Source organism: Hippocampus comes, unplaced genomic scaffold (assembly GCF_001891065.2).
Source record: "Hippocampus comes isolate QL1 unplaced genomic scaffold, H_comes_QL1_v1.1 scaffold420, whole genome shotgun sequence".
Classification (NCBI taxonomy): domain Eukaryota; kingdom Metazoa; phylum Chordata; class Actinopteri; order Syngnathiformes; family Syngnathidae; genus Hippocampus; species Hippocampus comes.
Genome location: NW_017806163.1, coordinates 645,880 through 667,583, shown reverse-complemented (window position 1 = coordinate 667,583; position 21,704 = coordinate 645,880). Strand labels below are relative to the sequence as shown.

The following is a 21,704-nucleotide window of genomic DNA, read 5'->3' as shown; positions in this document are numbered from 1 at the left end:
AAAAGCATGTTAGCTGCATGTCATTGCGACCGTTTTGCAAAGTCGTAATCAAGTAGAAAACTTTCTTTTGACAAGTTTGCCATTGATTTCTAAACATTTTAGTGGAATAGGAAAACGCAACAAAATTCATCAAATGGGAATAATCCAGTTGGCTCGATTCAGTCTTTGTGAATTAGCAAAACCCGGATTATTGATAATCGACAAATAGAAAAGAAAACCTGATTGATGGATATTGTGACAGCCTTGCAAACTACTTTAATAACAAATCCCTGTAGATGGTGGCATTGCATCACTTTGGATTTGGGATCAGCACAGTTTTTGAGTCACGATTCAGCGGTGACTCTCACCTTATGTCGGTAATGAGAAAGAGAAATGCCGACATGTAAATTGGACACGTTTAGGTGCCTTAAATTTGAAGAGAGTCTGCATACGAATGATATAAACAAATCATGTGCCGTCTCGGGTGACACAAAGTAGGTTGCGATTGTGAGAAAAGATGGAATTCATCTTGTAAATGAGGAACGCTATATAAAAAAAATACATTTTAAAAAAGCCACTGGCATTCAACCCGAGCCCATGCGGCGATGCAGCATCACGGCCCATTTAAAAAAAAAAAAATTTCCCATCAAAAATTTTGTTTTTGTTGATTCATAGTTTGAGGTGTCAGAAGATACATCTTTATTCAAATTGCTGCAGCTGAAAGAAAGTGCTTTACAAAACAAACATAAAATAATAGACATATACTGTATATGTTTGGGTCAAAGTCATTGTTCTGGTTGAGATGTTTCTTTTCACAGAATGCTTCTTTTCTCGGCTTTTTGGTCAGAAACGTGTGTTTTGTGAAACGACTAATCTCAAATGCTGACTTTCATACTGTTGACATTTTTATGAGGGAGTAAAACATATTCCAAAATAATCAGAAGGATTCATTCATATGCTGTTTTAGCAGTGCTGGCAGATTATCCAACGATGAGAGCCAATGCTCTTTCGGCACATCACGTCGCTCAAAGTTATTTGTTCGGTCCAAAAGGAAGCCGTGGATTCCGGCCGAGCGAGATGCCAGGTAGTCGTTCACGTAATGGTCCCCAACGTGAACAATGCTGGAAGGGGGCGCGCCGCACTTCTGCAGGGCCTGCTCAAAGATGGCCACGTGGGGCTTCTCGACACCAGCCGCCTCTGACGTCACCACAAAGTTGAAGTGCGAAAGCAGCCCGCAACCGCGTAAGATGGCTTCTAGTCGGTTGTCAAAGTTGGAAACGACTCCTAGTTTCAGTCCTAGTGAGGAGCAGCTCTCCAGAGAGGACTTGGAGTCTGGAAATACCTCAAATATAAAGACATTATTCAACATAATATGATGAAAACAAGTTGGAGACTTTGGAATTTCAGATGAAATTTTGGGAAATGCACGATAATCTTTTTGTGCAAATTTAATTGGAGCATCTAAACTTATCAATCCACATGTCCAGCTGTTATGGTTCAGTACTTTTTGCGGTTCTCTCAATGAGCGAAATGGCAAAAGTCACATGAATCAACGTAAAGCTTAGTGGCCACTTCCCTCTGAGAACAACCAGTTAAGAAATTTTACCCAAAAGACAAATATCCCCAACTTAAGTGGTGTCAATTGTGTTTTGGGCTCTACAACCTGCTGACACACAACCAACAATCACATCATTTACCTCCCAGTTTTCAGCATTACTGAAGCTCTGGTACAGGTTGGTGGCCATTGTACTGAGCAGGGCCGGGTCACGCACTCTGCACTGAAAGAAGGTGGCCTTCACCACCGCCGTCCACCACGACTGTCCGTCCAGTCCCTGAGCGATGCCGTAGTTTGGGAATCGACTGGATTGATGTCGATATGCCTGACGGAAAGCAGCGTCCACCTCGGAAGGTGTGAGGCTCAGACCCATTCGTTTAGCCTCGTCGCAGTACTGCTCACCGACCGAGGAACGCACCCTCAGCAGGGTGTCTTTCACATCCCAGAGCACCCACCGCAGAGGGGCGTGCATTGCACCTGCTGTGGTATGACACAAGACAACTTCAAGTTCCAGAAACTGTATAGCCACTGAGAATTCTGCATCTGAACAACACTACTGCTGACAATCCCATAGTGGGTAAAAGATGACATTTTCATCCATGACGTCTTAATAAGTCAATATAAAAACGAAGGAGGAGGGAGTGCATTGTTTCTTGCGGAATTCTTTAGTCTAGACACTGACTAATGGGGCTAGAATGGTGGCATGAAGACTGAATCACGTAATTGTGAAAAGTGGACAACTATTCCGGGGCCCGAAATTCTGAATGTGTCTATTATCTAGCGGCAATTCAATTAACTTTGAGCGTGGGAACATACAGGGCCAAACTCACATCCTGAAGTGACATGATAGTTTAGAATATTTGATGGCATTTGTAATGTCACTGAAATAAAATCTCTCTCGCTCTCTTCGATTAAATACAAGATATTCTTTACTTCATCCCAGAATTCTTGGTACTTTTTGTAGGTGTCGCTGAATCACGCTGCCCCCTGCTGGACAAACAGCGGCATCATAATTCCCAATGATGTTTCCGAAGCCCAGTTGGGAAAACGTAATATAGTCTCTGAATAAAAATGCACGAACGTCACCGATTATCAGGGTTAATCTCACATTCGCGAACCTGGATTATGATGCACACATTGCCGGTGTTACCGTTTAGACCACAATAAACACAAAAACCGAATGCCGGCCGGATTTACCAGTTTCTCAACGACTCGCAGATTCGTCATATCCTGCGTACAAGTGTTTTGTGGCTGTTTGGTGGATATCAGTAAATATAATCAACAAAGATAAATAAAGAATTCATTTTACATGTTTAAATTATTCAAGAACATTTCATGACATGGCCTTCGTACAGTGTTTGGTAGGGGGACGAATCTGCCAATCCGGTTATGAGGTTTGTAACTTCCCGGCATCTTGGCTCTAAATTGTACTGTAGTTCTAAACCAGAACTACAATGCTATGGTTTTCGCCCTGAATAACAAGATACGTTCATGTCACTGGCATTGCGTGTGTGTACACGGCGTCCCACACATTAACAAACGAACGATCTCAGTTTTAAGTAGTGGCGCTAGCTTTCTGGTTGGCGGTCGGCGAACGTGTACCCAAATCAAGACAAGGTCACAATCATCTGCCCGCGACTAAGGTGTCAAAAAAAATAGTTTGTACAATATCTTACGTGGGCACATTCACCTCGTTCGTTTCAGGTTACTGTGAACGTTGTGTAAATTGTCGTTTACATCCGTTTAGAGTGGATGATAAACAGATATCGCGAGAATACGTTGGATACTACAGGAAAAACGCGTACAGTACTTACGTAAACGATGTAACATCCGGTACTGCGGAGGGCGCTGTACCAAAAAAAAAAGCAGTTATGTCGCTCACGCCGAACTGTAAACGCACATGCGCAGTTGTTCACGTACTAGTCTGCGTTCGCAAGGTTTTGAGACATGTTTAGTTTAGTCCTCTAAAATAAGAGAAGCTTCATTAATCGAAGTTAAACAATGGCAACTCCTGCTGTTCGACTTTTCCGAAGGTTAGAGGGTCTGTTTTGCGTCTACAAGCCTCCTGGTGTCCATTGGAAACTCGTGAGGGACACCATCGAGACCAAGCTCCTTAAAGGTCTGACTTCCTCATCATGCCTCACCTCTCTCTAAATAAAAAATAAAAATACACACACAATACGAATACTCTTAAATATTATTAAAATATCCATGTGTATATATTGCAGGTTTAGATGCGTTGCCATCGCTGCCTCTTCCTGAGCAGACCCGGTTTTTGACACCACCAGGCGGTGACACTCAGACTCCCAAGGGGCTGTTAGCAGTCTGCGTCCCGGTCCTGTCCAAACACCCTTTGGGTATGTGGATGTGCATTTCTGCCACTCTTAAATTCAGTAATGTTATCCTCGCACTTCAGTATTAGTGTAGTACATACATGTATTATGACACTACTTTTGAGTTGGCTGAGAGACTAACACAAACTTATAATTAAAATGTTTCAGTAACTGGTCCTGAATTCCAGCATCTTCGAGTTGGTGTTGGACATCGTTTGGATACATTTTCCTCAGGAGTAATGGGTATGATCTTAATTTCATTGAAACGTTTTTTGTTTTTTTTTTCCCTTGATTTGATTATAACGTCTGATTTCAAATGAAGTCCTTGGTGTTGGGAATGGAAATAGGGCTCTGAATGACCTCTACAACATGAAAGTCACAAGGGTAATTTTATCTGGTTCCAACCTAAACAGCACTATGGTGTCATTTGCACACAATCCCCATAGATTGAATGATGCCTGCTTTTTCAGGACTACACATTGGAGGGTGAGTTTGGGACCGCTACAGATGACTTCTCCCACGTGGGACGAGTTGTGGAAAGATCCACTTATGGTATGGATTCTGTAATACGTGCTTCACAATATCCACTCAGTTTTTTCTTTGATCACATCTACCTCATTCATGCAAGAATAGTACTGTTGTTACATTATTATATTTAGACTGTCATATTAACCTAATTCAACAATGTTGCATTTATATTTGCCTTTTGCTAGAACACCAACTACCAACTTAAAATACTTAACTCTCCAAATACGACCATCATGACCAACTTTAAAATATGGTAGGCTAGCGAAGTAGGTCGAAGTATGAATCAAGAGTTATTTTATTCTTTAAAAGTATGTACAGTATATGTAACATTGTAAGCCACTAATATTGTGAACATTAACACTGTGCTTAAATAAAGGAACATTAAATAAAATGTACTTCAGTGATTACATTGAAATGTGTGGCGCAGAAAAGATAAAAAAGGGACTCCATAACATCAAAAACAAATATTTCTTGTAGATTAAATGGAATAAAAGTTAAGTGTAACGATACAGTTCAGGCAATAATTATTTTGCTTACCACCAGAGGGAGCCAACACACTGCCAGTGTTGTATGTACCCGCTGAAAATAACTGGTTTAGTACTTTCGAATTCTAAGAAAAGCTGGCCTCTTGCATCTTACTTCGTATGTAACTTAATGCCTGTAGACAGTTGCCTAAAATTCTTAAATACCCCCATTTGCATGTTTTCAAGGTTTGAAGAACTGAAAATTTAAAAAATGCTCAATATTAAATGAGTTTAGACATTCAGTATAACTGAAAGGACATGAACCTGAACATAAAAAAGTACATTTTGTGAATTCATTTGATAATGTTTACCTGTTTGAATACTGCATTCATAAAAAATATAAGGTGGTTAAAATAGACAACGTGAAGTGTGAAAAAGACATTGAACACGGTGTTCAATGTCTTTTTCACTTTTCACTACTTCACCGTATTGCAAATGATTTTGCAAATTGTTTTTCTCCGACTTTTACAGTCAACACGCTCAGCATAATTTTCAAGTAAACTGGTAGAGGTTGTAAAGAACTGAAAATAATCCTCCCCCAAAAGGTCTTTAAGGGAAGGAGGCAGGAGCAGAAGAGCGATGATCTTGGGAGGCAGTTCAGATCCAAAAAGCAGCTCTGTGAGGTTTATTCTGACATCCTTGGGTGGGGGGGGGAACTCAAGTTCAATGGATGAATTGCCAAGCTGTTATCAACTACAAGGGACTATGTTCAAATGTAACTTGTTGAGATATTTTTGAGTGAAGTAGCTTTAGATTCCAGCAAATGCAACCTGTTAATGCTGTAAATTCAACTCATGGAATTTGTTCAAATGAATCAAATTTTCAGGTCTTGACAACCTATTAAATGTCTCGAACCACTGCTGTACTTTGTGATTTGGTACAGTGCATTTTAACAAAAGAAAAAAAAAAGACCTGTTGTTTTTGAAAGAAAATACTGTTATCATTGGCAGGTTTGTTTAAACACATTCAAATTATTCTCAAACAGGTTCCAACTGGAAAATTATGCTGTGCGCCATTTGCATAGACTGTTTATAAAAATCGGAGACAAACATTTGCACACGGTCTAAGTCAGTCTTGACATGACATGTCACTATTGAACTTCACTTGTTTGCTCAACAGATCATATCACTCAAGATAAATTGGAAAGAGTTTTGGCAATGCTGCAGGGAGCAAATCAAAAGGCCTTGCTAACGTATGTCAATTTTGGCTCTTTTCCACATTACTCACGTCAAAAGTGCTTCGTGGATGTGATATGTTTCTCCTTCCTAGGTATGCAAATGTAGATATGCGGTCACAGGAAGCCTACGAGATGGCCGTGCAAGGTTTTCTAGGTCCAGAGGGGAAGTCGCCGCCTATTTTGACGGGTCTGCGATGCATTCGCTTCCAACCTCCTAACTTCACTCTGGGTAAACTGCCTGTCAAAACACCCTCAGACGTGCCATTTTAATGCTGTTATTCCGGAATTTCATTTGCAATGTTCTGCTCTCAGAGGTGCAGTGCCTGAACGAAACACAGAAATACCTGCGCAAAGTGGTGCACGAGATAGGACTCGAGCTGCGCAGCACGGCCGTCTGCAAGGGAGTTCGGCGCACAAGAGACGGCGCTTTCACGTTGCAGGACGCCCTCAACCGCCACCAGTGGACACCCGCTGATGTCACGCGGGCCGTCCGACAGTACCACGCTGCGAGGAAAAACAGACTCTCCAGTCGATCAAAGACTGTGATGACAAACACCAGAAGCAACCAAGAAGATCATCGCACCAGAGAAGTACATTCAAGTGAAGGAACATGAAGCTTCGACCATCTCAGTCCACCATGAGCCCAGAAACATGCGCCGGCTAAGATCATCTCGGAAGGCAATTTGACGGCCCCGTGATTACAGTGTCCAAGAGGCGGCAGTGTGTCAACATTTGCCGATGACAGAAGCTTCCTTGTGATGAGGCAATCACATTGTTGTCATGCTCTCCATAGCTGCAAGGGACATTTTGTCCAAACTGAGACCAGCGCTTGCTTGTCAATCCAAAAGAACGCTCACAAAGGCTGATTAGCGACCAGAACAAGAAGCTATTTGTCAGCCGGAGCTTTTTTAAAGTAGAGTTTCGCAACACAAATGGTAATTAAAATGTAATTTTCTTTGAACATTATTCAGCATTGTAGTCCATGTACAACCTAATAAACAACATATGACAAGTCATTATTATGGTTGTCAATCAAAGCAGTACAGCACAATTAAGGCAAGGCAGCTTTATTTGTACGGCGCATTTCATTCACCAGTTAATTCAATGTGCTTCACATAGTTACAAAACAGTTAGAGGCAAACAAATGTACAGTATTTGATAAACAGAAGAATTCAAGACCAACAATGCAAGAGCATGATCATAAGTATGGGAGGAGCATAGTTTTTAACCTGGATTTAAAAGCATTTTACACTAACTTCAGTATTGGTCTGTCATTGTTCTTTGCGGGGGTTTAAAACTAACCCAAAAAAAAAGTAATTCCCCAGATGCACTGTGTTCAGCAACATCCTGCTTTCTTCTTTGGAGGTGCTTTATGCAACACCAGGGTTTCATCTCTTCCATCATCTTTATGACTCAACAACCTGGCAACGACGACAGGCACCGACGCACACTCTCAATGTTAAGTCATATACTTCAAAACATTACCTACAAGAAAGATAAATTACCTGGCAACTGCTTCCAAAGACTGAATCACATTGTCGCCGGAGACGGCGCTGCACTCCATAAAGTCTGCCTTTAAATTCTATTCAAAGGATAAATTACAATTGCAGAAATGTTTGTTTCTTCCCTGGGGGCAGGAGAAGCAGCGCTAAACCAGATACATACCTTTGCAACATTCTGACCCTCTTCAGTTGTAACACGACGCTCAACGTGATCGCTTTTATTTCCGAGAAGTAAAACTGGAACATTTTCCCTGGACCCTTCCTGAAAACAATTTGGCTACATGTTAAGTCCCAATCGTCAGAGGCCAATCTTTTGTCAAACTTGATCTTCAAACTTCTCTGAATACTACTAAATCCATTAGTTATGCATTTTAACTGCTCCTGGCACTGTAATGCCTATTTTGGCCTGTTCTGAGCTTGGAGGCAAAAACACAAAAGTGACCTTTTCAGTTTTTATGAAGGCCTCCAGGGCCAAATTAAAAATTTTAAAATCACAAAATATGATGCAACAACCAATAAAATGATTTTGGATCATTTTATGTCCACGCCAAGCTGCATAAGATTATCTTTAGTGATTCCCACAGGGTAAATAAGGGTGATTATTCTGGAAACTGTCATTCACGCAAAGCTTCAAGAGTCTCGCAACACAACATTCGGCTGCAAATCAGTGCGGCATGATACAGAACCAACCAAATGTGTGTCGAATTCAGAACTCACCTGAATGCATCTTGCCCAGTAGTGGACGGCGGTGAAGCTTTGAGAGGAAGTGATGTCATACATCAGGAGAAATGCATGCGCTCGATGGAATACCTGATTGGTGATGCTGCGAAACCTTTGAAAGCCATCAGAATGGGAAAAGAAAAGTCGCAGTGTATACACGTAAAATGTGAAACAAGTTGATTTGCAAATTCCCTTAAAATAAATTTGTCGGCAAAAAGACAAAGCAAGCTTGTTAAACTGCTCTGTGACAACAGGAAACACTCAGAAAATATCTGTGGTTTTAACGTCTGTAGGCTACTGCCTGCCAAATTCCCTTGAAAAAAACACACACACAAAACTCTTCCCTGGACAATCTGATTATGCAGTCACTATGATATCACAAGACGACCACCATCACATTAGCAAAGTTCCTAAACAGATGTGTGCGCGGATAGTGTTTGAGTACAGTGGCCGTCTGAGGCAAAGGTACATTACAAACCACAAAATGAATGCAAAAAAAACCAAAATAGCGCTGCGGAAATCCAAAGCACAGCAACTCAAAAACGTTGGCAAAAAAAAAAAATAAAATTATGCTAAACCGAAGTTTGCCATGCTGCCACAGAGTACGGCAGGATCAGTCCCGTGAGACCAGATCCTCTGGAAAAACCGGGGTGGATTTCGTAATTCTTCGGTACTGTAATGTGTTTTTAGTTTGCATGTTAGTGTATGTCTCTCTCTTTTTTTTTTTTTTTTTACCCCCAGCATCAATGTTTTCAGCTTTCGGCCGTCGGCCACCGTATTTGAGCCATTGACCTGATCTGAACTCCAACATTTCAAAATGTCGCCATCAGTGTCGCACATGCACAGAGTCTGACGTTGAACCTCCTCGGGGAAGCTCAGCTCCTTCGCAACCACATAGTTCACACAACGAACAACATGGTGCAAATTACATGGAACCAAAATGGGGGACGAAAATAAATTTGTCACAAAAAAAATAAATAAAATAAATTATGAAATCTTGGCCTACAGCCAGTTGCTTTGAAGTGGTGAAGAAAATATTTCAAGCTTTTATAAGTTTTCTACAGCTGCCTTGTTTGAACATTATGTAATGCTTCACCTTCATGTGAACTTGCTGGAAGGACGAAATGTTTTTGCTGTATAAACTAGGATAATAGTTTTACCTTTCTTGACCGGCTGTATCCCACAGCTGGAGCACCACAGGTCTGCCATCCACGACCACAGTCCACAAGCACGTATCAAGGCCTTCAAAACACGTGAGCGTGGCATGATTCTATTTGACTTTTTTTTTAAATTAGATTTGTGAGGGGTAATATTAAAGGCTTTTACCAGCAGAGGCAGGCAAATCTGGAAAAAACTTCCCATTTTGTGCTCGTTTCATGAACGAAGTCTTGCCCACGTTGCTGTCTCCAACCATGACCACGTTGTAGGGGTTTGCTTTACCTGCTGACATTGCTCGCCTTATTATAAACTAAATGGCCAAATATTCTGACCACCCCCCCCCCCCCCCCACCCCCCCACCACTTCATTTCTATTTGACTTTTTTTTTAAATTAGATTTGTGAGGGGTAATATTAAAGGCTTTTACCAGCAGAGGCAGGCAAATCTGGAAAAAACTTCCCATTTTGTGCTCGTTTCATGAACGAAGTCTTGCCCACGTTGCTGTCTCCAACCATGACCACGTTGTAGGGGTTTGCTTTACCTGCTGACATTGCTCGCCTTATTATAAACTAAATGGCCAAATATTCTGACCCCCCCCCCCCCCGCCCCCATATTATTACATTGATTGTATCATCCCCATATTCAAATGCTTGACCCAAGGACAGTATTGTGCGGTTATACCCAAAGAGACATTCTGAGTATCTTGACGCAGGTGGACTTTTTCTTGATGTGCTCGAGATGGCATCCCTTCCTCAAATGTCTTGTTTCTGTGATAAATCAGGTGTAAAATCCAATGCTGTCAATGTACTGTAATTGCAAATGACAGCGTCATGAAAGACTCTTACCTCACAGATTTTGAACTATCGGCTGACGGTTTGGGATCACCGATATTGCTCTGAAGAGGTGACGTTCAATCATTTGCAGCATTCATTTGACAAATGAAAAAATGGAAAAAAAAAAGATTGAGGTGAGCATTATCTCTTTGGAAAAAAAAGTCCACTTATCCTACTGAAATATCGAGGATCTATTTATGAGAAATATCAACGAGGGCTGTACAATATATCATTTAAAAAGTTAAAAAGTTCCGATAATGGCCCGTTCAAAATGCGCATCACAATACGGATGGACACTTTACCCCCAAATTATGAACCAGTTTAGATTAGCAGACATGCCTTCATGTTTCCGTCTGTCATCACAGGTCACATTTTCTTAATGACGACGACCGCGGCAAATTGATCCAAACTGTGGATCAGTTGACACATGTACATTTTGTGTTTTGTCTCTTACCTGTGATTCTTCAGGCCCTCGAATGATGTCATCTGCTTGTTCGTGTGTGGTTGTTTTCGAAACTCTCCCATGTTGTTTTTGCGTCAGGTTGTCTTCTTCACCGTTTGGTGTTTGGTGTAGTCTGGACTTGCGGTGAGAGCCCAGTTTCCGTTTTCTCCCCGCTAGCTCGATTTCTGAGGGCGTATCAAGTTTGGCGGGGTTGGACTCTTTTTCCCCGATGCCAAGTTGAACTGGATGATGCGCTGAAGTTTGATTTTCTTTGCCTGTCTGATGAAGCGGGGAAGTGCTTGGAGGCTCGCAAGTATATTCTTGCTTGGTTGGCGCAAAGGCCGAGCTCTCAGGCGTCAACTTTTCATCTTCGCTTTGACAGGCGCGCTCTGTCATCACATTTTGCACAAGGGCTGTGACCGGTACCTCACGATTCAAATCCAACTTCAGCTCCAAGTCCCCCTTTGACTTGGTGCCGAGATTTCTGCGTGTAGAGCCCATCTTTCTTTTTTTACTTGTCGAGTTCAAACCGGGACTCTTCAAGTGTCTATCAGGAGCTCTTTCACTCTCAGTCTTTATCGATGGGATATTGGATTGTTCAACCATGAGCTCATTGCCAGGTAGTTCAGTTGCATTTTGGCCTTGCACTACATTGACATCCTGTTTTGTGGCCTCGCTATCTAGAGCACATTTATTGGAAAGCAGCTGATGTTTGTTCTTGCTCTCTGTGTCCACAAGCACAGGAACATAATCAGGTTCGAATGTCTCCGTGCAAGCTATCGTGTCTCTGTCACTTCTCGCGTCAGCTACGTGGGAAGTATCATGAGGGGACACCTGCTCTGGAGAGACAGTTATGACATCACTGGTGGCTGATATCAGGTTGCTTTCTCTGGGACTGTTGTGGAGCTTCGGATCAGCCTCAGTCGTGTTGAAATCCTGCTCTTCTTCGGCCCTTTGGAACGCTTCAGTCTGTGGTACATCAGTCAGGACGTCATCATTTTCTAGAGCTCCCGTATCGGTTTCTCTGTCCATTTCCACTGTGTGTTTCCCGTTCATACGAGACCTGCGAGTGGAGCCCATCTTTCTCTTCTTAGGAGGAGTCAAAGTCACATTTGACCGTCCCGTTGCGTCTGAATGATGCCTTCTTTCTTCCACAGCTTTTTCCTGGGCATCATTCGCAGCTTCTAGAATGTCTTCCAGTGATTCTTGAAAAGACACGGCCTCCATGCTTTTTTCCTGGAAGGTTTCTTCTGACTGTTGTACATTCAAGCTCGATGCAGAGCAAACATTTGTGTGCTGATGGGATATAAACGGTATGTCTGGGACTTCCCCTTGAGAACTGGCACTTTCATTTTTGTCGGCGTTTGGAGGAATAGAATCTTGCTCTCGAATGACTTGGCTTTTCACAACTTCAACGACCATTTTCTCAGTGGCTTTGAATATTGCTTTCGTGTGATGTTGTGATACTTGCTGCCCTGCTGGCTCTGCTGCCACCGGCAGTGTTTTATCCCGGGTGTACTGTGGCCCGTCCATGATGAATTCCTCGCAGTCTGCAGAGGCTTCCGTCGGCATGACTCCAGCAGTAGAGCAGATCTCTTGAACTGCGGAGTCATCAACATGATTTAGCTCGTTACTACCTTCTACAGGATTGACATTCTCGAAATGTTGGGTATGATAGCCTCCAGATATGCTAGCAAGCTCACGCTTATCCTCCATTTCCTCTTTCGGTAATGAAATTGTGGCATTTGATGGCCTGCACTCACTATCGGCATCTTCGTCATGGCTATTTTTTTCAGTGTTTCCCATCTCAGCAGATTCTATCGTAAACGTCATGTCTTTTGTTACTGGTGGATCCGCTTTATCGTTGTCATTTCCGGCAGCACTGTCTGGAGATTCGTTGTATGTTTCAGCAGCAGAGTCCTTCCTGAGAGTTCCTTTGTTCCGGCGACTAGACCCGAGTGTTCTCCGGTTCCTAGCTGGGCTCAAAATTTCACAGTCTTCATGTTGGTCCATTTCTGATGATTTCGTTAAAATGACGTCTGTATAGCGAGCCTCTCTGACTTGAGAAAAGCCAAAGTGCTCACGGTGTTCGTCTGTGGATGTTTCTGCTTTTGGTGAGGAAATTGTGGCTTTTGCTTCATTGCACTCAATGTCTGCATCGTTATCAAGGCCGCTTTTAGGCGTGCTAACCTCCGGTGTTGCAACGGACACGTCTGCATCAACAAGTGCTTGACTCACCAAATCCTCATCATGTACATTTTCGTTCTGTGGCGAAGTCTCATTTTCCTCCTCTGCTTTTGTTTTGAATTCACCAATGGGAAGTTCTTCCTCCTCTGACATCTCCCTGGAACTTGATCGTTCAATTAGCAGTTCGGGTACAGTTGTGTTTGAATGTGTATTTGAAGTCATAAATTCAGAGAATCCTGCTTGGTCATTTTCTCTGACGAGATCAATCATGGGTTCAGCTTGAAAGGTGATTGAATTGCCCATTTCTTGGAGCTCTGACTTTTCCAGCTCTGCTGTTTCTATTTTAATGGTCGCTTCTTTTAGGTCTCCGGGTTGATTATAGTCGTCTCTTGTCTCTCCGACAGCCTCATCTTTAAAGTCAGCATTAATCTTGCTTCTTTTGACGCACCGACTCGACCCCAGTTTTGTCCTGCTCGTGTCTTGGCTGAAGGAGTCTTTTTGTTGATCTGCGCTGGCAATGCTGTCCTCACTTTGAGAGTCAAAAACAAGTTTCTGTTCCCGACTCTGTGTGGGGTGCGTTTTTTCTGTGATGATCCATGTCTCCGCGGTGTTAGAAGCAACATTATTTTCATCTCTCTGCTCTAAAACCTCTGTGTTGTCTTCCATAAGCTGTTTTTCCGCTTCATCCTGTGGATTTAAACCTGACTCGACAAGGTTGTGAACATTTGTATGAACATCACCACTAAGTCCCTTTACCAATGTCTTGGAATCTTTTGTTTGGTCTGTTTCTAATAACTTGGCCTTCCCAATTAAATCCTCGTCTGGATGTTGAGCTTCTCCAACTTGAGAAAAGCCAAAGTGCTCATGTTCATCTGCGGATATTTTGGCTTTTGGTGAAGAAATAGCGGCTATCGCTGCACTGTACTCAATTTCTGTGTCTTCATGAAAGCTGGTTTTGGGCATGCTTATCTCCAGGATATCTCCAAGATTTCCATCCTGTAATAAAGTTTGATTTTCGTCTGTTGCTTTTGTTTTGGCTTTATCTATGGGAAGTACGTCCTTCGGTATCTCCTCGTAATTTGATAGTCGAGTTCGCGGTTGGGGTACAGTTGAGTTCGAATGTGCATTTTCTTCGACAAGCTGATGCATGTCTTCACTGAGAAAAGTGTCTAAATTGTCCATTTCGTTCAGCTGCATCTTTTTCTGCTCAACTGCTTCTATTGTAGATGTTGCTTCTTCCATTTTGGGGGGCTCATCACCATCATTACTTGTCTTTCCAGGAGCATCATCTTGTGAATCGGAGTTTGTCTCAGCAGCATTGACCATTTCGTGGCTTCTTTTGCTCCGGCGACTAGAACCCAGTTTTCTCCTGTTCCTATGTGGGCTGAAAGATTCTCTCTGTTCATGTGTGTTTGCATGATTGTCTGGACTTGGGGAGTCAAAGACAAAACCGCTTTCTGGTTGTACACTTTGTGACGGCAAGGCACAGTCCGTCATCGTAGTCAAGACTCCATTAGTACTCTGTTCCAGTTTGGCCTTCACTTGGTTGTTGACCTCTTTTGCTTGACAAGGTGTGGTTTCCATTCGTTTGATGTTGATCAGTGCCTCGTCGGTTTCAGGTGCATGACAATGATCTCCCTGGTACAAAACCACAGTTTTCTCTTTCAAAAGCTCCTCTTGATGTGGATTTAAACATGAATCAGGAAGGCTTTTTACACTGTGTGAAAATGCATCACGTTGAGCTACTTCCTCTTTTCGATCTTCAAGACATTTATCAATAGCTTCTTTATCAACACAGGCCCCGATTTCAGGGTAATACTTTTGGTCAGATTCGAGTGACTTGATCTCTTCAATTTCATTTTGATCTGCAAGCTGATCAGGTTTGACTTGTGGAAAGTCAAAAGGCTCATGTTCCTCATTTGAAGGCACTTCCCCGATTGCGGGTGAATAATTCACTTGCTCAACACTGTATTTACTTTCCACATTTTCAGACCAGCAGCTTTCTTCCGGGGGCCTCTCTGGATTTCCTGCAACATCTATTTCATTCAATTGGATATTTAAATGGTCACCCTGAGAAGCTGCAGTTGGCTGTAGTGGATATTCATTTAGAGCTTCCTTTTCTGCATCAATAGACAGACGACGTGCTGACATTCCTGTGAAAGTTGGCGGGTCATGTAGTTTTTGCTTAACTGACCACTGTTGTCCAGCGTCTTCCACTTGTTTGTCATGACCAACGTCCCATTTACAGTCACCGTCTCTGGCACCGTCATCCAAATACAATTTTTCACGTATGGGTTTATGTCTCCCTACGTCAGAATCCCAATAGCCGGGGTCCAAAGCACGACCAGGTGTGTCGGCTGAATACGAATTCGCCCCATACACGGAATCATCATCATTTACTTCACAGAATGCTCTGTCACGAACTGCACGTGTCATTTCTGCTTCTTTTTCTGTATGCACATTTTGCTCAACTTCCTTTGTCGGTTTGTGGCATGATTCGGTTGCAGACTGCTCAGAATCGTTTCTTTTAGTTCGTCTGTTTGAGCCAAGCTTTCTCCTGCCTGACTTCTGCTGTGATGAAAGCATCCCATGGGTGACCAAAGGGGTATCGCCTTCATTAGACAATTCACTGAAAGGTTCACCACTTTCTTCTGGTTGTGATGACTGATTTGCTGCAGTCAAATCCTCTGGCATTTCAACTTGTGTTGGAACCCTCCGACGAGACCCAAGTCTCTTTTTTCCACTAGGACCAGGCATGATCTGTTGTCCTACATGTTTTAATCCAAGTACAGTACAAGCATGTAAATACATGTAGGCTCTTTGTATCAGAGTATGTTAAGCACTTATTTAGCAATTCTTAACTGTTTCAAAAAAAAAAAAAAAAGGGTAGTTTGCAAAAGATTACACGCCTTGTACAAATTCACCGTAAAAACACTTACCCTGATGTGTGCCCGTGTCATCGGCTAATCAGCTTTTGCTGTATGAAGGCAGTCACGACTGGAAGGGAAGTCAAGTCCATACATGGGAGGTGTGTCTTTTACGGCAAGTGACTGGAAGCTTCCTGTGTGACTTACACTTGTAGTAAGATCATTCTTGGTTTAGTTTTAGTGTTGCACTTCAATATATACATATCAAATCTCAAATAAGGATGAAAAATGTCTGACTTGGGAAAAATCATTTATTGACCAAACGATTCACCTTCATTAGGAAAGTTGTCAGAGCTCAAGTAGGAAAAAGGGAAATGTTTCAAAAATGTGACAATGAGAAATAGCTGCAGATCCTGCTTTCGGTAACAGCCCCAGTTGAGTCTGTTTTCCATCACACAAATGAACAGCAAAATAAAAAAACATTTTAATTCGACAATTGGATAGATGGAGGATAATTAAAATTAAACCAGGCAAAAATCAAAGCCTGCAAGATAAGCAAAATAATCATGCTGAATGAACCAAAATACAGAGGAAAAATGTCCTTTATTGGTAACTGACTGTAATGTCAGGGTTACTTGGACAACCCCAACACCACCATGAGTTGTGAAGTAACATCTAAAAAGAAAGCATGACTATAAAAATTGGAGTCCCACAAACATAAGCCATTTTGTAACTTCCTCATTTCCGGTCATTAGAGCGAGATCGGCTGCAAAAGAAAGGGCACAAACAATAGAACGATAAAACACCAAATAGTCCTTTCAATTCGGGTAGATTGCAAACATGAAAGTAACACATACCTCCTTGACCGCGACAATGATCTTGATCGCTTACGGGTCTTGTCTCTGGAAGTAGACCGATATCTGCGTCTGTCTCGTGAAAGAGACCTAAAGGGGAAAATAATGCTTAGTAATTCCTTAATGCATTAAAGAGGGTTGAGGGAGGGGTCTTCGTTTGCACATACCTGCTACGACTGCGGCTCAGGCTCCTCCTCCGAGGTGATCTAAAATGTAGGCGAAACCGGGAAAACATTTTTAAACAGCATTGAAGTGTTTAGATACAATGGAAAACTCGTAGGATCATCTCGGTGGGCCTCCCAGATAACGGCTCAACATTAAAAAAAAAATTTTTTTGTGTTGAAAAAAAAAAAAAAAAAGAATAACCAATGAGTCAGTTCAGATCAATGCTCAACCATGGAGCTCACTTGGGGGAAAAGATTCTATCGTGCTAAAGTGGGCTTAAAAGGTTGATGGATATCTACAAACTGTGCAATACTCTCCAACTGTCGCTACTTTTGTATGGTGTGTAAAAACATTACATACTGTATCCAAGTACATATTACAGCACAAAAATAGGAAACAAAATACAGACGCGTGTCTGTTTTAAGATGTTTGCTGGCTCAAAAGAGGCACTGCAGCAAACCAAGTAAGTATTGATGAAATGTTGCATCGGGTTTGAACTACGCAGGAGACAGTTCTGCTAGAGGTGAAATTGTTTTGAAGAGAAAAGGAAAAACAACCAAAAGTGCAAGGTCACCCCAAATGGCCAGTTGTTGAGCCATGAAACCTATCATGTACACAGGCAACTGATTGTCGTCAATTAAAACACCAGACCAGAAAGGCTCTGCAATGTTTTGCCGCTCGACTGGGATGCTTTTAAATATTTAAACTAGACAAGTGCCAAGTGGAACATGTGAGTTTTGAAATAGGAAAAACTCATAACAACTATAAAGAGCATGATAAAAGCAACTTACTATTTTGGGGGGGTTTGGACAAGAAAGAAATGGCGCATGGTAGCCCTGGCGAGGGAGGTGAAATTGCAGAGAGGATCTGCCACATGCTGCAAATGTTGCCGATAAGAAGTTGCTTGTTTGCTGGCTGCTGGGGACGGCTGTAGAGTTTCCCTGTCTTTAGGGGGGAGGGATGTAAGCCAATGGCCGCTCCCGTTGATACTGTGGCGAATAGTACGAGTAAACACGCCGATTGGTTGATAAAGTGAGGCGGGCTGCTGTTGATTGGTTTAAGGTTGGAGCAGAGGAGGATGCCGTGAACTGCATGCTCAGGAACCAAAAGGTTGGTGGAACCTGACGACTGGCGCTGCGCCTGGGTCATGTGACAAAACCAGCCAAGCAGATCGCTGGTCAGCAGTCACATGATGCTGAAAGAGGACTAGTTGACTGACTCAGATGTTGAGAAGCGTGGTGGTGACTCTGCAACGGGGTTCAGTTTATTAATAGATGGAAAACTGAACTCAGCAAAACAAAATTTATACCGTCAAATGTATTCTAAAATAATCTATGAATATGTATATGTTTGATAATGTTTGAATTAAAGCAGTGCTAAGAGTAGCGTATTTTTACAAAATGAGAAATTCTCTTGTTGGGAGCAGACAAAAGCTGCTTCGGACAGTTGGGTCTAATTTGGCACTGCCAAATATACTGTACATAAGAACTGCATGAGGCAAACAGATCATCGTGAATCATCATCATGCTTTTGTTGCCAACAACTTATCAAGCTGTAATATTTTCAAATCAGTTTGGGGAAATCAGCCATGTGTTCATACTGCAAGTGGCACATTAAAAACACGTCGTGGATTTAGAAACTTACCTGCGTCTAGCTGGAGAGCTACGGCGCCTGCCCTCATCCCTCGGGTACCGACTCCAGGATGGAGGAGGTCCGCGGCTTCTAGAACGCTTTTCCCCAGTGGATAATTCAACACGGACTTGACATCCACACATTGAGCTTAAAAAAAGAAGACAATAAATAAGAACAAAACGCACTTTACAGTTAGCATGATTGCAAATAGTGACGACGTTGGATGATGAACAAGGAAGAACATGTGTTACCTTCCATCCAGTTCTCTCACAGCATCAGAGGCATCTCTTGGGTCTTCAAACTCGACAAAGGCAAAGCCAGGCGGGTTCCTGGCAACCCAAACACTTCTTAAAGGGCCGAAGTATCCAAAAGCTGATTCTAACTCTGCCTTATTGCCATTGTTTCCAAGATTTCCAACGTAAACTTTGCAGTCCAGGGGACAGTCTCTGTTGTAAGACGGGTCTGACAGGGGGAGAGAGAGAGAAAACTCAGGGATATGTTTCCTCACTGGGTACATGTTAGATCAATAAAGTATTCAAATGCACAATATACTCCCAGGCCTTTTTTATAGTGAATACTTTTCCTGTTAAAATTGTATTGCCATGTGTAACCCAGTGGGGACAATGTTATCATATTTCCAAGTAGGAACTCCTCATACCTCCCATTTCAGCAGGTCCAAGTCTACTGATGAAATACCTGGGGGGGAAAAAAAAAAAATCCGGAAAGTTGTCACATGCCCTACCAGTAAGTGTAACACACTGCCCAAATATCCCAGTTCCAATAAAAGAGCCGAGGAAGCACAGTTTATCTCACACAGTTGTCGCAACAGAGCATTTTTATCTGAATTGCCTGTTTTTGTCAGAAGGAATCAGACTGCAACATTTACAATGGTAAATGTTACATTTCTTCTTCTATCATATATGTAACACAACGCCACCGTTGAATTTTGTTTGAACTCCGATTTCAGACGAGGAACAATGGCTTCATGCTCGGCGTTGATTAATTTAAGACCCAACCGAATCATAGACAAACATTAAAAGACAATCTTGGCTTGGCTTTTTTTAAACACCCCATTTTTTCCCTCTCTGTTGTGAAATGAAGACAAATACTGAAGGAGTAAAATGTGGGATGGATACAGAACCCCAATACAAAACTGTCCCATGGGCAGATTTTTTAAAAAACTGCTGTATCAATGCACGTCACAAGTGCAATGAATCATTTAAAGTCAGGTTGAATAGAAATGCAAGCCTAACATAGAAAACGTGCACCTCACCTCGGAGAAGTGCTATTTGCAACCCAACTGGATGTTCCAGCCTTGCTCTACACAAGTTTTCTTTTACACAAAATAATTGTTTTTATAATGTTTAACAGTGTAATGGTGATTTGTTCAAATCATTTGTATTTCAGTATTTTTTTTACATTACTGTCATAGTTGCAGGACAAGTACAGTTATAAATAAAAAATAAAGCTGTGTTGGTTCTATTCTTGCTTTGGTGTTTCTAAACAAAAATGTATAATAATTGATAATCTCACATACCCATCCCTAATAAGTATTGCAAAGCAGTCACCTGTTCTGTATGCAATTCATGTGTTTCTTGTTATGTTAAGGGGCCTAAAAAAATAATTGCTAGAGATGTTTTATTTTTTTAATTCAGCAGATTAACTGGTTATCAGAATTTTGCCTTGCCAAATACCAGAACCTCCACTGGCCACACCCTCGATCCCAATTTAGATACCCGTATCACGCAATAGTAGTGATACTAATAAAACAGAAAACACATTAGTAAATTGAATGATGGACCAATATGGTAAAATGGGAGCAGCATTGGAGCAATCATGACCATGGTACTATGCAGCATTTGTTTGAAAAATATTTCCTGCCTAAGCAGTCATTTTACATTGAGGCTGCCAACATTCGGAGGTCCCAAACAATCCATTTCCGTGTTAAGCTTTGTTAACCACTTATCCGTGTGTTCATATAATAAAGGATTTCTCCAAAAATGTTTTTACAATTGCGATATCACGTGTCTTTTCCTTCGTTTAAGCCCAAAAAGAGCTCCCCGTCGCTTTTATTTCCCACAAACACAGTTTTGAAGAGCAATGTTGAACTTTAGTCGAACTTTGACACATTGACTCCATTCATAAATAAATATCATCATCGCGCATTAAATGACTTTTAACAAGAAGATCTGGGAAATATGTAAAGACTAATGATGTAATTAGAGCAAATAAGTCCAGCATTCGATTCAAATAGTTGTTTAAGGCACGGTCTAAGGACGCCACACTTGGGATAGGAATGGAACGCGGCAATGCTGTCCGCTAACCGTAAAGCTGACGCACGCTAGCAGTATTTAGCACGCCCGTTTCCAAATGCATCTTCAAAGTAAACGTCAACGACGACTTTGAATGTCAACACCTGGCCGCCAACAGCACACAACCTTAACACTTTAAATTAATTCAACAAAGCAAGCCAACAAGTAAAAATAGAGCCAGTTAGGCTTCCCATCCCCCCTCTGATCAAATACGCAACATGGACGCTAATGTTAGCAAGTAACATTAGCATCGATCCTACACTTTTCCGAGGCCCCTTGCGTTTCGACTGACCGAACTCGACACCACCGCTGAGGCCAGAGAGTCTATTTTGTTTGATACTTACAAAGTCAACTTTGACTTAAACTCACCAGTATTGTGGATTTTGCGCGACAGAAACTGTTACCGTCGAGTTTCGTCCGACCACACCAGTATCTTAACTTGTTGTTAGCGCCGGCAGCATATGCAAACGTAAAGGGATGACGTTCTTATTTGTTGTGAGTGCCCGCTTAGAAAACAGCGCCCTCTACTGCAGTGGAAGATGTAGTGTTACGTTTCTTGCCGATACGTTTGGTTCCGTGTGGAAGAAAGTGATAGATTAAAAAAAAGAATGAATTCACAAGCTTTATAAACATTTCACCACCTTAAAAGAGGTCATTATACAAAATTGAATGAATATCAACATAAATGACCTCCTCTGAGGTCACCGACTTTCGCATTATGAACAGGTGATGTTAAATAAGTCTCTTCTGACGTTATTTAACATTTATTTGTTGGGTGAATATGTTGCATATGGTACTTTATGTGTCTTTTTATCTTTTGTATGTATTGTCTTGTTTTATCTGGGCCAGTTAGCCTGCAATAAAGTCTCTCTGCTGATTAATAAGAACATTTTTGCACTTTAAATGTAATTTGCCATCAACCAGGGATCATCAAATT

The 21,704-nt window shown here is 41.9% G+C and overlaps 4 protein-coding genes across 12 annotated transcripts; 1 reads left to right on the top strand and 3 right to left on the bottom strand.

Moving 5' to 3' along the window:
- Positions 1-638: 638 nt before the first annotated feature.
- Positions 639-3,411, bottom strand: hdhd3 (haloacid dehalogenase-like hydrolase domain containing 3). Of its 6 annotated transcripts, none has more exons than XM_019895740.1 (3): positions 3,349-3,411; positions 1,677-2,011; positions 639-1,321 (listed from the first exon to the last, which is right to left on the bottom strand). In XM_019895740.1, exons 1-3 carry the CDS (start codon positions 3,362-3,364, stop codon positions 917-919), a joined length of 756 nt encoding a protein of 251 aa, XP_019751299.1. In that variant the 5' UTR covers positions 3,365-3,411; the 3' UTR covers positions 639-916. The 6 variants fall into 6 exon arrangements, with proteins under 6 accessions (XP_019751299.1, XP_019751298.1, XP_019751300.1 ...); XM_019895739.1 differs by having other exon boundaries at positions 1,677-2,014; positions 3,349-3,366; XM_019895741.1 differs by lacking the exon at positions 3,349-3,411 and adding an exon at positions 3,211-3,333 and having other exon boundaries at positions 1,677-2,014.
- Positions 3,412-3,422: 11 nt separating this feature from the next.
- trub2 (TruB pseudouridine (psi) synthase family member 2) lies at positions 3,423-7,112 on the top strand. Its single transcript, XM_019895738.1, has 8 exons — positions 3,423-3,653; positions 3,763-3,891; positions 4,036-4,110; positions 4,190-4,251; positions 4,338-4,419; positions 6,039-6,111; positions 6,189-6,325; positions 6,409-7,112. The coding sequence occupies exons 1-8, from the start codon at positions 3,536-3,538 to the stop codon at positions 6,708-6,710; spliced, it is 978 nt and encodes a 325-aa protein (XP_019751297.1). The 5' UTR covers positions 3,423-3,535; the 3' UTR covers positions 6,711-7,112.
- Positions 7,113-7,121: 9 nt separating this feature from the next.
- On the bottom strand, positions 7,122-16,013 carry rab44 (RAB44, member RAS oncogene family). Of its 4 annotated transcripts, none has more exons than XM_019895734.1 (10): positions 15,877-16,013; positions 10,763-15,705; positions 10,321-10,370; positions 10,157-10,242; positions 9,903-10,019; positions 9,479-9,560; positions 8,316-8,430; positions 7,762-7,860; positions 7,602-7,678; positions 7,122-7,517 (listed from the first exon to the last, which is right to left on the bottom strand). In XM_019895734.1, exons 2-10 carry the CDS (start codon positions 15,692-15,694, stop codon positions 7,433-7,435), a joined length of 5,643 nt encoding a protein of 1,880 aa, XP_019751293.1. In that variant the 5' UTR covers positions 15,695-15,705; positions 15,877-16,013; the 3' UTR covers positions 7,122-7,432. The 4 variants fall into 4 exon arrangements, with proteins under 4 accessions (XP_019751293.1, XP_019751294.1, XP_019751295.1 ...); XM_019895735.1 differs by having other exon boundaries at positions 9,903-10,016; XM_019895736.1 differs by lacking the exons at positions 7,122-7,517; positions 7,602-7,678; positions 7,762-7,860; positions 8,316-8,430; positions 9,479-9,560 and having other exon boundaries at positions 9,910-10,028; positions 10,088-10,242.
- A 263-nt stretch (positions 16,014-16,276) lies between these two features.
- On the bottom strand, positions 16,277-21,265 carry srsf3a (serine and arginine rich splicing factor 3a). The gene is made up of 7 exons (XM_019895745.1): positions 21,137-21,265; positions 19,114-19,151; positions 18,707-18,917; positions 18,468-18,602; positions 16,826-16,864; positions 16,662-16,748; positions 16,277-16,570 (listed from the first exon to the last, which is right to left on the bottom strand). Exons 2-7 carry the CDS (start codon positions 19,118-19,120, stop codon positions 16,543-16,545), a joined length of 507 nt encoding a protein of 168 aa, XP_019751304.1. The 5' UTR covers positions 19,121-19,151; positions 21,137-21,265; the 3' UTR covers positions 16,277-16,542.
- Positions 21,266-21,704: the final 439 nt, after the last annotated feature.

Excerpts from the sequence above, each read along its gene's own strand:
- hdhd3 (XM_019895739.1), bottom strand. Across the intron at positions 1,322-1,676 it reads GTAATGCTGAAAACTGGGAG|GTATTTCCAGACTCCAAGTC; the intron begins GTAAATGATGTG and ends TTTATATTTGAG.
- trub2 (XM_019895738.1), top strand. The coding sequence starts at position 3,536 with ATGGCAACTCCTGCTGTTCGACTTTTCCGAAGGTTAGAGGGTCTGTTT. Across the intron at positions 4,111-4,189 it reads ATTTTCCTCAGGAGTAATGG|TCCTTGGTGTTGGGAATGGA; the intron begins GTATGATCTTAA and ends TTTCAAATGAAG. Across the intron at positions 4,252-4,337 it reads ACAACATGAAAGTCACAAGG|GACTACACATTGGAGGGTGA; the intron begins GTAATTTTATCT and ends CTGCTTTTTCAG.
- rab44 (XM_019895734.1), bottom strand. The coding sequence starts at position 15,694 with ATGCCTGGTCCTAGTGGAAAAAAGAGACTTGGGTCTCGTCGGAGGGTT. Across the intron at positions 9,561-9,902 it reads AGATTTGCCTGCCTCTGCTG|GCCTTGATACGTGCTTGTGG; the intron begins GTAAAAGCCTTT and ends CGTGTTTTGAAG. Across the intron at positions 7,679-7,761 it reads AGGGTCAGAATGTTGCAAAG|AATTTAAAGGCAGACTTTAT; the intron begins GTATGTATCTGG and ends TCCTTTGAATAG.
- srsf3a (XM_019895745.1), bottom strand. Across the intron at positions 16,749-16,825 it reads CTGAGCCGCAGTCGTAGCAG|GTCTCTTTCACGAGACAGAC; the intron begins GTATGTGCAAAC and ends TTTCCCCTTTAG. Across the intron at positions 16,571-16,661 it reads TCATTGTCGCGGTCAAGGAG|CCGATCTCGCTCTAATGACC; the intron begins GTATGTGTTACT and ends TTTCTTTTGCAG.